At 48.8% G+C, this 17516-nt stretch overlaps 1 protein-coding gene across 6 annotated transcripts in view; it reads right to left on the bottom strand.

The window, feature by feature from the left end:
• The window catches only part of TENM2 (teneurin transmembrane protein 2), a 4009156-nt gene that overhangs the window by 1556952 nt on the left and 2434688 nt on the right, over positions 1-17516 (bottom strand). For all 6 annotated transcript variants that reach the window (XM_075344552.1, XM_075344547.1, XM_075344548.1 and 3 more), the window contains one exon: positions 12603-12788. In XM_075344552.1, coding sequence (XP_075200667.1) covers positions 12603-12788 — 186 coding nt within the window. The remainder of the gene's footprint in view (positions 1-12602; positions 12789-17516) is intronic.

Here is a 17516-nt window from a genome sequence, read left to right as displayed (position 1 = left end):
ATTATCAGACAGCTCCCCGTAACAAGGCCCTTATACTTAGGGAGAAGTATTGCTGTTGACAAGCTGTCTTCAGTTTCAGGGTTAAAATTGCCATCAGTTTTCATTTCATCATTAAATTTATTGAGCCACGTCTGGTCCCGGGCTCTGAAATCCATGGTAATCCAAGGAAAAACTGTGAAAAACACAGAACACATATAAAAAGCAAATTCCATAGGGATTACATATAGTGTGCCCTTTTTAAATAAATTATTTATTTTTTAAAAAATGTTATTTAAAAAGGGCACACTATATGTAATCCCTATGGAATTCGTTTTTTATATGTGTTCTGTGTTTTTCACAGTTTTTCCTTAGATTACCATGGATTTCAGAGCCCGGGACCAGACGTGGCTCAATAAACTTAATGATGAAATGAAAACTGATGGCAATTTTGATCCTGAAACTGAAGACAGCTTGTCAACAGCAATACTTTTCCCTAAGTATAAGGGTCTCCTGTATAAGCGTACTAAAATCTGGTGGAACCGCAGTTTTTTAGAAAAATATTTGGAAAACAACCTTATTCCCTGTGGTCTCAGGGTACAAGTTTTTCCCTCTTTTCCCATTGAAGATGATGATTTTAAAACACAATGGGAACAATATTCACATAATTGTTCTAAAGGGTACTTGGAATTACTCAGAGACCACAATAGCTCTTCTTTACTATTAATTGAATGGGAAATTGATGGTCTTGATTCCACTTTGAAAAAGTCGCTTACACCTGAGGCCCTTGAGAAACTGAATATGGAGGTTGAGGGTGATCTGACTAAATGGGAAAAGGAAATTAAGACCCTCAAGTTTAAGAAATTTCACAGAGACTCACAAGACTATCTTACGAATTGAATTTACAAGTGGAAGAATAATCAGACACGAGGAAGATCGACCACTCGTAATAATTCACTATCTCGATCTAGATCGACCTCGTTACAATCTTTGGTCTCTATGGAAGATGGTCATTCTGGGGGTCCGAGTAGAGCATGTGATGATAACCTTGGCATGGTTGTAGGATCTAAAATGGCCAAAATCCGTCATTAACCTGCACGAACTGTGGCCATGAATAATAAATCTACTTAGAAACTGCAGGTAATCAATATTTCATCACGTGCTCTCTCGGCTTCACAGATTGAAGTGTTATCAAAAGGGTTGAACTTTTCACCTACTAACCCTTTTAACCTTTTTACAGCCATGAAGGACGTTCAAATCTTTGCCCGAAAAGTAATCCTGGCTAAACTTCACCACAAAGGCCCTATCATGGAAGATCGGGCGGAGAGGGGGCTTTGAGAGCATTAGAGGATCTGCTGCAAGAACAATTACCTCCTTCTGCCGGTAAGTTCCCTTCTTCTCTGCTGCCAAAATCCACTAGGTTCCCTCCCTTTACTTTATGTCCAGCTGTCGATGTGTTTGGTAAACTGGTCATGGAAGATTTTAGAACTATTCGTTCAAGACGTAATTTTGACAACTTAACACATCGGCAGCGGGACGCACTTGAACAACTGAAGCTGATGGATGACGTAAGTTATTAAACCAGCAGACAAGGGGGGAACATAGTGGTTTGGCCGGTGGAGAAGTATGAAAGGGAGGCGCTAAGTCAACTAAAAGATAAAGTAACTTACAGCAGATTACACTTTTGCCCCTTATCCTCCTTCTCCGCTCAGTTAGAAGGGATACTCTCTAAAGCCGTTGATGATGACATAATTGAAAAAAAATGGCTCAGGGCCTCGCTGTCAAATATCCTCGCATTCCCACGTTCTATCTTCTCCCGAAAATCCACAAGGACGCCGCCACTCCCCCGGGACGTCCTATAGTGTCTGGCATCGAGGGCTTGTGTGATCCTATATGTAAATTTATTGACTTCCATCTAAAATCATTAGTGGACACACTGCCCCTATTTGTCCAGGACACGACGGACGTCCTAACTAGGATTAACGGTGTCTTTGTGGAGAAGGATATGTATTTTGCTACGGCAGACGTGGAGACTTTATATACTATCATCAGACACGAGGATGGTCTGGCAGAGGTGTGTTTTTACTTGGAGGCAGCCGGTCGGGATGGCGGGATGGTCTATTTGGTCGTGGAGCTCCTCCGTTTTGCCCTAACGCATAACCTCTTTGTTTTTAAGATTGTCTTTTATCTCCAGCAGGGCGGCACTGTGATGGGCGCGGCCTGTGTGCCATCGTACGCCAACCTCTTCCTGGGCTACTGGGAGAGGTTGGTCTTTGGTGACGGAGGCGTAGAGGCCAGTGCCCATGTGCATTGCTGGCTCCGTTTTATCAATGACATTTTTATGATTTGGCAGGGCACAACGGGGGAGTTTGAGCTTTTTATGCAGAATCTTAACCGCAATGATTTTGGTATCAGATTAACATATAAATACAGTAAAACTCATATAGACTTTCTTGATATCAACATTTCGGTAGACTCATGTAATATGGTACAAACTGATGTTTTTAGAAAGAGTACCTCAACTAATGCATTTCTACATGCATCTTCAGCCCATGACCTCTCGACCATCCGCGCCATCCCTACGGGGAAGTTTCTGCATATAAGACGCATTTGCTCCACTCAGGAAAAATTTGAGGCACAATCAACTGACTTATGTCATCATTTCCTAGTTAGAGGCTATAACAAGCGGAACATTAAGCGCGGGTATTTAAGAGCTAAAAATACCCCACGTAATGAATTATTGCAATATAAGAAGAAAACCTCTACACAGGATCCAGTGATGAGATTTATTAGCACCTACAATGCTGAGTGGGACACTATGCGTTCCGTCCTTAAACGGCATTGGCCAGTTCTCAGAACGGACCCTGTCTTGTCCAGTGTTCTAACTGACTTTCTATCCATGACCTCCCAGAGAGTGCCGAATTTACGAGACACACTGGTTCATAGCCATTACATCCCCTCCATTAGGATCCCCTTTGGTAGTAGGGGACCAAATCACAGTTGTTTTCCATGCGGCCATTGCGTGGCATGCCCCAATGTCCATCGTTGTGCCACTTTCCACTCTCCTGATGGCGGACGTGTTTATGGGATTAAACATCATATCTCATGTGGCACAACTCATGTGGTATATTTTGCCACATGTGCATGCTCCCTCATCTATGTTGGCCTCACGTCCCGTGAGCTCCGGGTACGGGTGAGGGAGCATGTGATGGAGATTGGGGCAGCCAGGTCAGTGGAGGATGCCTCTCTCCTCAAAACATTGCCACATCACTTTATGATGCATCATAATTGTGACCCTAGCTCATTAAAGGTGAGGGGCATCGATGTCATCCATGGAGGCAATAGGGGTGGTAATCTCAAAAAATTATTAGCCCGCTGTGAGGCAAGGTGGATTGCCGTCCTGGGAACCCTTACCCCAAAAGGCCTTAATGAGAACATCAGTTTCTCGTCATTCTTATGATTTCTTGCTATGTCTTTCAGTTTTTCCTGTTGGTTATTCTTTTTTTGTTTTTACTTGTTTGTTCACTTTTTCCTTCTTTCCCCTGGATGCCTTCATTTATTTATTATTTTCCTTTATTAATTTTTCTTTTTGTTTTTTCTTTAATTTTCAGATATATTCTATTTAATTTTCACTTATTGTGATTTTTTGTTCTGCGTCCTGGCTTCCATCATATTATAACACTGACTGCACCTGAGGATTCGGATGTATTTGCGGACATTAAAATACATTACTACTCTGGCCCAACTACCGTTGTTACTATGTGGCTCACTGTTTAAATTCATTCGTGGCATCTTGGTCTTATATACATGTCTGCAATTTACCTTTATGTCTGTATTCCTATCCCCATTATAACATATTGCTTGTGCGCGTGCGTTCATGCTCCTCTTCCCCCGCCCTTTGTCTCCGGCGTCCTTAGGGCCTCTGCGCGTGCGCGGTTGTCATGGCTGCTGCCGTGCCGCCCGCGCATGCGTGGTGTGCCCGGATGGCTGGATCCGGTGGATGGGATGGGTAGGACCATGCATGCATGCGCCTCCATAGCAGCGTTCTGATGCGCGATCAGCTGATCGCTATTATGACATCAGATGGAGGGTTTAAAACAGCGCACATCGCATCCTGGGATCACTATTCTTCTCTTCCCCTGATGAAGCTGGTGGTTACCTCACTCATGTGAAACGTACGTAGGGTGTTTCTTTGGTCCCAGGATCCATGGTTTGCTGATCTTTGATGTCTGTTCCTGTGTTCTGATACCTTTTTGAATGCTGGTTTGTGCACCTTTATTTTAAGGCGCCGTTTGCACTATGAGCACTTTAGCTCTGGCTTGCACATACAGTTTTCGTTTACATATCTTGTAACACACAGGCACTTTATATATGTTATTTATTCTATGTCCATTTTTTCTAATATATTTATTTGGGCTTTGTGCAATTTTATTGTATTTATCGTCCCTGTACTTACCGGACATTTGTTTATACCTCTCTGATCAGCTTACAACCATTGTTTCTGGGTCCTCCTTTCACAACAATCTTGTACTCTCTTCTATTTTCTTAGCCTCTAGCAGTTTTTTAATTGCCACAGTATCCTCTAATAAAGTCATTTTTTCAAGCATCTATACTCTTGTTTCTCCAGTTATTTGATGCAAATGTACCTTTCAACTTTCCAGCTGGGGCACAAGTGATGCCACTGAAGGGGTGTCTGTGTGGCCCAATTTTTGGAAAAATGGGCGACTCTGCTTGGAGTCCCTCTGTTGTGTTTTTAAAAACGTGCCAAGATGAACAAGTCATGGTTCAGCAAAGACTTTGCTACCTACCCCGGTGTCATCCTGGGGACAGCTAAGGCTGGCGTATTTTGGAATGTGCTTGATGCAAATCTACCTGTGAAGTGTACAACAGGGGCACAAGTGATGCCACTGAAGGGGTGTCTGTGTGGCCCAATTTTTGGAAAAAAGGGAGACTCTGCTTGGAGTAACCCTTACTGTGTTTTTAAAAATGATCCAAGATGAACAGATCTGAGATCAGCAAAGACTTTGCTAACTACCCTGGTGTAGTCCCGGTGACAGTTAAGGCTGGCGTATTTTGGAATGTGCTTGATGCAAATCTACCTGTCAAGTTTGCAAATGGGGCACAAGTGATGCCACTGAAGTGGTGTCTGTGGGGCCCAATTTTTGGAAATAAAGGAAACTGTGCTTGGAGTCCGCTTGCTTGCATTGCTTTTAAAAATGATCCAAGATGAACAGATCTTGGATCAGTAAAGACTTTGCTACCTACCCCGGTGTCATCCTGGGGACAGTTAAGGCTGGCATATTTTGGAATGTGCTTGATGCAAATCTACCTGTGAAGTGTACAACAGGGGCACAAGTGATGCCACTTAAGTGGTGTCTGTGGGGCCCAATTTTTGGAAAAAAGGGAGACTCCGCTTGGAGTAACTCTTGCTGTGTTTTTAAGAACGAGCCAAGATGAACAAGTCATGGTTCAGCAAAGACTTTGCTACGTAGCCCTGTGTCATCCTGGGGACAGCTAAAGCTGGCATATTTTTGAATGTGCTTGATGCAAATCTACCTGTGAAGTGCTGCCACTGAAGGAGTATCTGTGTGGCCCAATTTTTGGAATAAAAAGGGAGACTCTGCTTGGAGTCCACTTGCTGTGTTTTACATGATTTTAGAAGGGCATGCCATGCCTATATCTGTGCCTCGTCCTCTTTTTCCTCGTCCAGCTGTTTTGTTTTCACAGGAGTATATGTCCTTGTCACTTTCCCATGTGTTTATGTTATCTTGGGAGTTGTTTGTCACCTTTTGGACACCTTTGAGGGTGTTTTCCAGGTGTTTTTAGGTGTTTGTGATTGTCTCCCATTGTTTCCTATGGAGTTCGAGAGGTTCGAACATGTGCATGGCACATGTACCAGCTTGCTGACCTTTAAAGCCACCACCATATTACGCCTATTGTCGCAAACGACAAGGCCGGGTTGGAGGTGCAGCCGGAAGAGCCACTGATCGGTCTGCTTTTTCATACCTTGCCACAGCTCTGCTGTAGTGTGTGGTTTGTGACTTAAACAGATCAGCTTCAGCAGAGCTTGCTGCCGCTTTGCCGATGTGCTGCTGCACAGGTCCCAGTTTGGCAGTGATGGGAGGGTAATTCAGCAGAGGATGAGGATCCGGAGGAGGAAGAGGAGGGGAGACAAGAAGGGGCATATGATGTGGTGGAAATGCTGGTAGAAGTTGGGCCCGCTATTCTTGGTGTGGGTAAGATGTGTGATGTTACAGTTTGCAAGTTTGTCCCAGCCCCCACCAGGTTCACCCAGTGTGCCATGACAGATATGTATCATCCATGTCCACAACAACTTGTCCACGTGTCTGTTGTAAGGTGGACCTTCCCGGTTACGGCGTTGGTCAGAGCACGGTTGAGACTGTTTAACACATGCTTATGTAATGCGGGGATGGCACAATGGGCAAAATAGTGGCGGCTGGGAACACTATTTTGGGGCAGTCACAGCCAAGAGATCACAGAAACACTGTGTTCTTACAAGCCTAAATGGCAACATCTCCACGGCAAGCAATTTAGCAATGTGCGAGTTTAGGTTTTCTGCCTGTAGGTGTGTGGCTGGGTATTTACACTTCCTTTCAAAGATCTCAGGCACAGACAACTGGACCCTTCCCTGGGATAAGGAAGTGGATGTGGTTGATGTTTGCTGGTCTGTGCAATTGCACCTTGTGGGCAGGATGTATGAACGCCTGCTTCCTGGACAGCAGATTGTGAAGGACATAGCACACACAACATGCAGTAGTTTGACCTGCACACACAAATTTGGCACCCTGGTGTTCGGCCCACCTACTGGGGTGCTTGGCTGCCATGTTTTTATGTGGCGCCCTGGACTAGCCAGGTCGTCACAGGGACTACAACACAACACCCCCCCACCCCGAGATAGGCACATCAGCCAGACACAAATCCTTGTTGCCTCCCTCCAGGGGCTGATGTCCACACCAGGTGGGGTGGAGCCAGGCGGTTGGCCCCACCCACTGAGGAGTTCACAGTCCTGGAGGCGGGAAGCAGTAGTGGAGTGGAGTTGAGTTGAGACGAGTTAGGGAAGTGGTAGTGAAGGAGCAAAACTGACCGTGTCCGGGTACGTGGCCTGGGCACCGAGAGCAAGGTTGGCAGACGGTGGTGGCCATCTGCAGGAGAGGCAGATCGACGCGGAACCGTAGGACCGGGGTCGGGCGGTGGCCCACCGGTACCGAACCGAGGAGCGAAGTGAAGCCAGCACAAACCGGCAGGGCCTGCGGACCCCGACCAGGCTTGGAGTTGCCGTTAAACAGGTCAAATCCGTTAGTGACCGGAACCCCGGGGGTTTCCTAGCAGCCAAGACCTGATTGAAGGCAACCGTCCGAACAGAAAAAGGGAAATACAGCTACCGCCACAGCTAGAGTTCCCAGGGCCAGAGCTTGCGGGCAAAAGGGCTCCACTGGCACCTATCCACGCTAGGGAGCGGGTTACCGGTGGGAAGCCATCGGGACCGAAAACACACACAAAAGGTGCAGGGAAAGGCAGCCACCACCAACCGTCCGGGAGAAGCCACAGCAGCCGGCTGTGGGACCCGTCCATCCAGCCGTTTGTTTTACCGGAGACTTTGCATCCATTTGTGCCTGAGTGAGTACTACCATGCCGACCGGCACAGCGCCGCGCAGTCCAAGCGACCCTGCACCTTGCCCGCCCTGATTCCCCGTCACCTCAACCGGGCCCCGGGACCACCAACCTTTACCCACGGAGGGGGAAAACATCTCAGCTGCTCCCTAACAACGCTCCCGGGATCCCCGTCACCAGCAGCAGTGGTGCCCACCTTCACCCCAAACCATGGGTGGCGTCACGGACCAAATCCTCAAACCAAACTACCCCCCTTTCACTCACGGGCGAGGAGCGCCGCTCGATACCCCGGATCCAGCCCACCGCTCGAGCCACCGAGTAGCAGCAGCGCCGGACCCGAGCGTTGGCGAGTGCAGCGGCGGCGGTGCCCTCCCCGCCCACGACAACTTGGCGCTGTGAACAGGATCTTACCGTTCTACCGGCTGGTAGAAGTGCGCCTTGTGTCCCGCCGAATAATTTTAGAATCCGCCATCTTGGGCGCGAAGATATTCCCGCTCGAGCGTCTTCCCGAGCAGTGGAGGCGCGAAAGCCAAAGCCCCGCCCTGAAGAGGAGGTGCTGAAAAAAGACCAAGGGGGGATGGATGGCGTCCGGCCGCATGTAAACCGCGGCTATAAAAGCAGGGACGCCAGGACTCTGCGGCCATATTTGGTTCCTGGAAGATACCGTTGCCAGTATGCACAGTCCGTCCGGTAACACCGCAGTCCCCGCGCCTGGTACCGCAGCGTGGGTGGAGATCCGGACCGTCCAGCTGAGCAGCCGCCTGCAGGTCCGAATGCAGCTCCTCCTGGAGGAGTGGGAGGCCGACATGGCGGACGTGGTGGCGGCTATACGAGACGTGAGGTGGAGGAAGATTTGGAGGAGCGAGTAAGCGACCCACGCCCCTGTATTCCTAAGGGATCGGCCGCTGCGGCTGAGGGGCCCGGTCTGCGCCCGCTCACCCTGCTGCCTCCCCCGCTACCCGTGTTAGTCGCTACCGCCCCGCCACTAGGCCCACTACCCACACAACCGGTAGCGGAACATTGCCCGTCCGCCCAAGCGGACCAGCCTGCAGCTGAAGCCCGTAGCCACCCCGAGCCGCTTCCCTGGAAGCTTCCGAAGGTGTTACCCATCGGTGAATATGTACCAGTGGCACCAGAAGTGACCGTGCCTAGTCCCGTTCCAGCTCCGGTGATCCGTCCTGTGCAGGAGGAGGCGGAGGTCAGGCGGGAGAGGACCCCTGTACCCATCCCCCACGCCTCGGCTGAGGCTGCGCCGGGTCGTTGCTGCAAAGCAGCGCCCCAGGCCATGACACCGCGGGATCTTCCACTGAGGGCGCCAGTAGTGGGCAGTGTAGTGGAAATCCCGCGGGGCCCGACCCGAGCGCAGGGGCAAGCAGCTGCCCCTTATTGGGACAGGGAACCAACCCCGCTGGGCCGAGAGATTGTGGAGAGGGAAAAGCGGAAGGCTGAGCTGATAATCCGCACCATACAGGAAAAAGAGAGCCTCCGCAGAGCCACCTTCCGGGTACGGGGCCCGATCCGCGAAGGGCAAGTGAGAAGATTTGATCCACACCGGGGGTATAGATTTATTTTCGAGCCGGGGCTGGAGGCCGAGGTGTTTGTTGCCCGCCGGGATGTGAATGCCCACCTGCCAGAGGGCTACCCAGGCCGTAACCTGCTCCCCGGCGATCTGGTACAATACACGCGGCACTGCGGAGAGAGGGGCTGGTTTGCCCTGGATGCCAAGCTGAAAGGAGGCCAGGAGACCCAAGAGCCAGCCCAGTCCCCTTCTCCAGCCTGCGGTGTAGATCTAAAGTAAAGTCAGCGGTCCCTCCGTTGCACCGTTGTCCCCATTGGGACCACCAGTACCGTTAACCTGTTAAATGAAAAGTAATCAAACCAAAGATGTCACCTGATTGTCGACTGTGATTGACCCGGCCGTTGCTGGCAAGTTGTCCCCGTAGGGACCTTTTGTTACCGTGCATAAGGAACTGCTTATGGACATGCCTGAGAACTAGCAGGGCACCCACAAACTAGTGGAAATGTAAATAAGTTGGCATGTTTCCGTAGCCGCCTCCGGAGAGGCAGATTGGAGGAAGGGCCCGCAGCAGAGTAGGCTGGGGCCCGGCCACCACCGGGACCGGTGGCCATCCTTCGGGGGTCAGGGGTCCCCCTGGACGTGGGGTCCCCTGAAGTGACCGTCGGGTGCGAAATACCGTACCCGTTCCCGCTCGAGCAGCCTGGATCTGGACTGGGGTCAAGGGGTGCTGCCCACTTCTTAGGGGCAGCATCAGGACCAGGTTGTTTGGGTGGGAGAGCGGAAGCCGACCGTTAGTAATAAAAGTGTGTTGTAACGTTAAAGTACCGTGCCTCCTGTCATGGGAAGATTCATAAAGATGCATTGTTGAGTGTTTCATATGTTGGCGTTGGCGAGCGCAGCGGCGCCCTCCCCGCCCGCGACATTTACGCATACTGGTGGTGCTGAGGTTGTCTTTGCCCTGGCCTCTTCTCAGCTTGATATGGCAGATGCTACAGATTACAATGTTTTTCTCTGAATAACTTTCAGAAAATAAATTCCAAACAGCAGCTGAACGCCCCCTTGCCCTGACTTGGGCCACAGTGGGGGTTCTCTTGGGAACAGTTGACGCAATTATCACTCTGTGCAAACCACTACTCCTTGGTGTCTGTGTTGGTGCTACATATCCATCGTCCTCTCTGTTGCTGTGCTGGCTATGGATGTCAAGCTTGGCCAGTCTGAAGATCTGTTTTGTACATATCCTTTGGTTGGCTCTGGCCTCTCACCGTGCAGCATTGAGAAGGGTCGTGGGGAGGTGGCGTGCGTTCATGCGCAAGTATTTGAGGACCTGTGGCCAGAAGAAAGCTACTTTGAGGAACATGTCTCCAGAGGTGAAGGCTGATGATGATGAGACACAGTTGCCATTACGTCAGCCTACAATCTCAACTGGGAAGGAGGATAACATGGAAGATGAGGTGGTTGATGATGAGTTCACTGATTTGACCTGGACCGCTGATATGCATAGCCAGTACAGCAACACAGAGGAAGATGGATATGTAGCACCAACACAGGCACCAAGGGGTAGTGGTTTGCCCAGTTTGAGAACTAGGTCAACTGTTCTGAAGAGCACCCCAACTGTGGGCAAGTTCAGCCTGGAAGTTTTTTTTCTGAAAGTCCTTCAGAGAAAAACATTGCAGTCTGTAGCATCTGCCATACCAAGTTGAGCAGTGGCCAGGGCAAAGGCAACCTGAGCATAAACAGTATGCGGAACCCCATGGCAGCCAAACACCCCAGTAATAAAAATAATATTAATAATAATCTTTATTTCTAAAGTGGAAACATATTCTGCAGCGCTTTACAATTCAGAGGTTCATATACAAGCAAGTAACAGTTATTGAAAATACAATAATTATAGCAAAAAAGACAACCCTGCTCATTAGAGCTTACAATCTACGATGAGGTGGGCGGGGACAAGGTACAGGTGCTAATTTCCAATGACAATTTACCCATCTCAAAGAAATAGGGGATAGATAAAGGCTGCCTGAACTAGTCAGCCAATATTTGAGATTCTTTTGGATGTGGTGGAGTTTGATGGAGGGTTATGTTGTGAGAAGTCATGGAGGGACTATGTGAATTTAATTTGATTAGGGAGTTTGATAGGCCACCCTAAAAAGATGTGTAGGGATCGTGTGAAGCTGAGTAAGTTGTGGTTCATCCTCGTTTTCTTGGGGCAGAGCATTCCAGAGGATTGGTGCAGCTCGCGAGAAGTCTTGGATCCAGTAGTGGGAGGTTCGGATTAGTTTGGAATCGTGGATGTTAGTCAAAAGTCGTTTGCAGAGCGTAGTGAATGGGTAGAGTGATAGACAGAGATGAGGGTAGAGATGTACGGGGGTGCCACCCCTCCAATCTAATATTTGATTGTGCCTATGTTCTTTTGTTCAGTCTCTTATTTATGTGGGAAAGGCGTGGGAATTTTTTTTATCTTTCTACTTTTGATGTTTTGGAATAACTTATGTCAGAGGTAGGGTCACTTGACTTTTTCCTGATCGCCAATTTCTGTGGTGACCTACTGCATCAAGCAGTGACCTACATGCACACAGACTATTTGTCTGGCGTGGTGAGCTCTATCCATCACCTCTACATGTCATAGTGAAAGCCGATCATACACAGTTGCATATGCTCTACCTGGCAAACAAAGGACATTCCTCTTCCTCTGTAAAAGAAGTTGCCAGGAATTAGTTTGCAGCGCCGAGATTGATATAGGCACCCTAGACGAATGATGTGGCCACTGCTGCTTTAGTCAGTAGATATCGACATCAAACTGTGTTAATTTAGTTCAAACTACACAGAAGAGGGGTTTTTTTGTACTGCATACAAGCTGCACAATGATTTCTTTTTACTGTCCATTGAAAAATAATATTTTTTGTTACAGAACACTTTTGGATTCTGCAGATGACTTTCCACCATTATTCAGCCTACCTTGTTCTAAATGTCAAAGTGCTTTTTTTGTGATTACATGTTGCTATCATTGTTAAACTCTATTATATTACATTGGCATTTGCTTAGGAACAGTGGCCAAACCTTTTCTTATTCAATTTGACATGCTTAAAAGCCTTTGGCCAAAGTTCTGGATTACAAGACATGATCATTGTCAGAAGCAATGTCCCATTAAGGTTTGCCTCAACTGCTGTAACACAAATCCTAATTACCTACTATAGAAACAGATAATGACGGAATGTTATAAAACAGTCTTTACCAAGTGGGCCTATTTTGTGGGGATACATTTATGTTACAGTTGGTAGGTATATTGTAACAGAAAATTTCAGTCATTCAGTACCAACACGCCATGGCTCTGAATTACACTATTTATATATGTGATTTCAAGCTGCATTCTGCAGTTGAAAAATAAAGGCTCCCTTGATGGAACAAAACACAACAGCAATATGTTGTATGAGAATAAATCAATATGTGCCTCTTTCGATGCCCGTCGTTTGCCTACCAATGGTGCAGTGCTCCCCATTCCAGCCCTCTCTGCATTCACATTTTCCGTCTTTGCAAGATCCATGTTCAGTGCAGCGAGGGTGGCAAACACGCTGGTCACATGCCACCCCAGTCCACCCTTCTTCACAACGACATGCTCCACCAACACAAACACCGTGAGTGCCGCAGTCCACAGAGCATACCTCTGCAACAAACAAGAATGAAACATAAAAATAAAATAAAATACAAAACTGCAGCCAAACTAATAATAAATAAGGAAATAGTCATTGCATCTGACTGGACAAAGGCATAAAGCGGTCATTAATTTAGCATATTTACAGTATACTGTGTATTCAATACAAAAAAATAGTTCTTTACAGTGACCATACAAAATATTAAAGGAGAAGTTCCACTACCAGATGTATCTGTCTGTCTAGCTACAGCATTGATCTAATAAAATGTATCTATATTTATCTACAGTATCTATATTGACTTATATATCCCATCTGTTGGCAGCATGATGGCTCAGTGGTTAGCACTTCAGTCCTGGGTTCAAAGCCCACCAAGGACAACATCTGCAAGGGGTTTGTATGTTCTCCCCGTGTTTGTGTGGATTTCTTCTAGGCACGCTGGTTTTCTCCCACACTCTAAAGTCATAGTGATAGGGAATTTAGATTGTGAGCCCCAATGGAGACAGTGATAATCACATCTGTAAAGCATTGTGGAATTAATAGCGCTTTATAAGTGTGTAAAATAAATACATTTACTGTGTCTAATCTATCTTTATCTACTGCTGTCAATCAAATTTACAATGAAAGTATAGCGGGTTCATATAGCTGGTTACTTAGACCAAAATCCTAGCATTACTTTAACCCCTTCACGAACTTTGACGGATATATCCGTCATGGTGCCCTAGTACGTAAAGACCCATGATGGATATATCCGTCATGGCAAAATCACGGCCCCGGGGACCATGATCGATTTTCAAAAACTGTAGATTCAGGAAGGAGAGGACCTGTACCTGACATAAGGAGGGGTGGTGTCTCCTCCCCAGACCTACGGAAGCTGTGATTGGCTGACGAATGCTGCTCAGCCAATTTCAGCCAGTGTAATGTTTCAGCCATTGAAAATGTCTAAAACATTGAAATCCAGATATGATCAGTGCAGCTATAGCACTGATCATTGGCTGGAGCTGGTTGACCTTTTCTGCACCCGCCCCCAGCTCTGATTGAAGAGATCGGCCTTGTGACCAATCTCTCCAAGCACTGTGCATCTGTGACCTGTGATCTGTAGGAGATTGCTCGCCTCAGCTTTTCCGTCCGTGGAAGCTGAGGAGAGCAATCCCTGCGGGTGCCCATCTGTGAGTCACAGCCCCAGATCATCCGCTGCCCTCCTCCATCTGCTTCGCCCCTGCACCGCCGCTGCTCTCTATCTGCTGTCCCCTTGTATCCGCCGCCTCTGCATCTGATGCCGTTGCGCCGCCCCTGCATCTGCTGCCTCACTCCCCCATCAGCCACCGCACTCCCCCCATCTGCCACCGCACTCCTCCATCTACCATCACACTCTCCCCATCAGCCACCGCACTCCCCCATCTGCCAATGCGCCCCTGCATCTGCCACCGCACTCCATCAGCCGCTGCGCCCCTGGATCTGCCACTGCACTCCACCATCAGCCGCTGTGCCCCTGCATCAGCCACCATACTCTCCCCATCAGCCACCGCACTCCCCTATCTGCCGCTGCGCCCCTGCATCTGCTACCGCACTCACCCATCAGCCGCTGTGCTCCTGCATCTGCCACTGCACTCACCCATCAGCCGCTGCGCCCCTGCATCTGCCACTGCACTCACCCATCAGCCGCTGCACCCCTGCATTTGCCGCTGCACTCACCATCAGCCAATGCACCTTTGCATCTGCCACCGCACTCACCCATCAGCCACTGCGCCTCTGCATCTGCTGCCACACTCCCCCATCAGCCATTGCCCCCTCCCCGATCTGCTGCTCGCTCTCTCCCATATCCTTAATCCTCTGCCCCCGCTCCCACCTCTCCCCCTCCTGGATCTGCTGCCTCCTCCAACTGCTGCCTCCTTCATCTGCTGCGATCCTGCTGCCTAGATTTATCCTGTAAGGTAGCTATCCCCAATCTCACCTCCCATTCCCCTTCCACCCTCCCCTCATCCTCTGCCGCTCCTGCATCCGTTGCACCCTCAGCCATCCTCCACTGCTCCTCCATCCACCACGCACTCTCCCATCCTCCGCCGCTCCTCCATCCGCCGCACCCTCTCCCATCCTCCATCCATCTTTTTTTCCATCCCACCATGTCCCCCCCCCCCTTTTTGCAGCACATCCGTGTGTGCATCCTGATTTTTTTCTGTAAACTAAGAAAGAAATACAAATAAACTTAGTTTAGGGCCAGTAAAATTATACTGTAATAATCATCAACTGGGGAACGCTGGTCCCCACGTGTTACCCCGGCTATCTGGTGATCTGTTTCCTGGTAGGTAAATTGCCCTATGTACGCTACTTTGGAACTACTTTGTACTGTCTGCGGGCAACTTTTGCACTGCTTGGGCTATTTTTTACCTCGTGGGTACTTAGCCCTGGGATTTCCTTCCAGATCTCCTGGAGATTTGTTCTCCTCTATCTTCTTCCGGGACACGTGGGGTTTCTCCCCCTCAGCACCTCTTCTCCTTGGTCCTTTATATATATATATATATATATATATATATATATAATATATATATATATATATATATATATATATATATATACATGTTATATGTTTTTTGATATACCTACAGCATTATATAATAAAATGTTTTATACATTTCTAACTATGGCTTGTTTGGGTGTTTCTGTCACTGGGCAAATATAAAGACTCTATTCCTCCTAGTTCTATTGCTAATTTGAGTTGTTGCCTGTACTACATGCGTTTGTGGTCCTTCTATGTTTATATCTTAGTATTCGTCAACTACAGTATTTTTTACTCAATATTGTAAGGGTCAGCCCAGTGGCACACATGAGAGCGATACACGAGTCTCAAATCGCATCATCCAGCACGCTTGCTCTCTTCCAGACAGGAGTGTGCGGCTGTGGCGGATGATGGTATTCGAGATTTGTGCATCGCTCTCACGTGTGGCACTTGCCTTAAGACCGCTTTACACGCAGCAAAATCGCTAACGAAATATCGCTGGAGTCACGGAATTTGTGACGCACATCCGGCCTCGTTAGTGACGTCGTTGCGTGTGACACCTACGAGCAACCGCTAATGATCAGAAATACTCATTGACACGTCGTTCATTTTCAAAATATCGCTGCTCTTTCAGGATGCAGGTTGTTCGTTGTTCCTGAAGCAGCACACATCGCTATGTGTGTCACCCCGGGAATGACGAACAACAGCGTTCCTGCGTCCTCCGGCAAGGAGGTGGGAGTGACGTGAATGCAGCTGCTCTCCGCCCCTCCGCTTCTATTGGTGGCCCGCTGAGTGACGTTGCTGTGACGCCGAATGAACCGCCCCTTAAAAAAGAGCTTGTTTGGCGGCCACAGCGACGTCATTAGGAAGGTAAGTATGTGTGAGGCGTAGCGGCGATATTGTTCGCCACGGGCAGCGATTTGCCCGTGACGCACAAACGACGGGGGCGGGTGCTGTCGCTAGTGTTGTACAGTACAAGCACATACTGCTGCGTTGTACAGTAAAAGCATAGTGGACAGGAACTCTAGAGATCCCGTGCCCACTATGCTTCTTTTTTCCACAGCAAACAATGACCTGCGGTGCGTGTTTCCAGACTGCAGCATGTCAGTTGTTTGCTGTGAAATCCCAATGCGTCCTCCGTAAGGAGAACACAGCAAGGAGACCGCAGTGCACCGAACCCTGATCATGGGTAGAAGCAGCTGCAATCTCCTGCGTTCACCTGGGGAGGAGATGCACGGACCCGCAGGTCAGGACGCAGTGAGTCCTGATCATGGGCAACACACCCTTACGGTTTAGTAAACCAGAAAATGATTGAAAATCCAAATAGGCGCCAAAAAGCCCACATTGGTCCCTGATTAAGGTGGTAAAATACAATTAAGTACTCAGTGCCTTTTTTCTCATTCACTGATTCACCTCTCTTCTGCTGTAAAATAATAATTAAAGGGAACCTGTCAGCAGATTTAGGGCCTATAAGCTGCGGCTACCACCAGTGGGCTCTTATATACAGCATTCTAACATGCTGTATATAAGAGCTTAGGCCACTGTGCAGAACATAAAAATCACTTTATAATACCTAAACAGTCGCTGTGGTGGAGTTGGGTCATATGGGCGCCTCCGTTCTCCGGATGCCGGCGCCTCCTCTTTCAGCAATCTTTGTCGTTCTTCTTCTGAAGCCTGTGTGCATGACGCGTCCTACATCAACCACACTCGCCAGTCCTGCACCGGCGCACTACAACACTTTGATCTGCACTGCACATGACATATCAAAGTGGACATGTACCGCCCCGCGGCCTCAGCTACGGCCGCCGAGCCGCTCGGATCCGTTCTCGCGTTCTACAGGTGGTGGCTCGAGCCTCTCACGGACCTGGGGGTCACGTCGCTCTGCAAGGGGATTGGCGTTGCACACGAGGGGAATGTGGGTATTTGGTTTTGGGATGATTGCTCGTGACGCCACCCACGGGTTGTGGTGATGGTGGACACCACCGCTGTGGTGAAGGTACAGGGACTCCCGGGAGTGGTGTAGTGGCGCAGCTAGGTGTTGACCCCTCCGTTGGTAGGGGATGTTGGTCCCGGGGCCCGGTGGTGCGAGGTCCGGGGTGCAGGGTGCAGGGTTGCGGTGCCGCGCGGTGCGGTGCTTGAAGGCACTGGTGTACGATTAAACCACACAGAGTCACTGGTAAACCAAATGAAGGTATGAACGGGGCCCGCAGCCAGCTGCAGCTTCCTAGTCGGGTTGGCAATGTCC

Source organism: Anomaloglossus baeobatrachus, chromosome 4 (assembly GCF_048569485.1).
Source record: "Anomaloglossus baeobatrachus isolate aAnoBae1 chromosome 4, aAnoBae1.hap1, whole genome shotgun sequence".
Classification (NCBI taxonomy): Eukaryota; Metazoa; Chordata; class Amphibia; order Anura; family Aromobatidae; genus Anomaloglossus; species Anomaloglossus baeobatrachus.
Note: the sequence above shows the minus strand (reverse complement) of the source record. Positions and strands in the feature narration are given on the sequence as shown.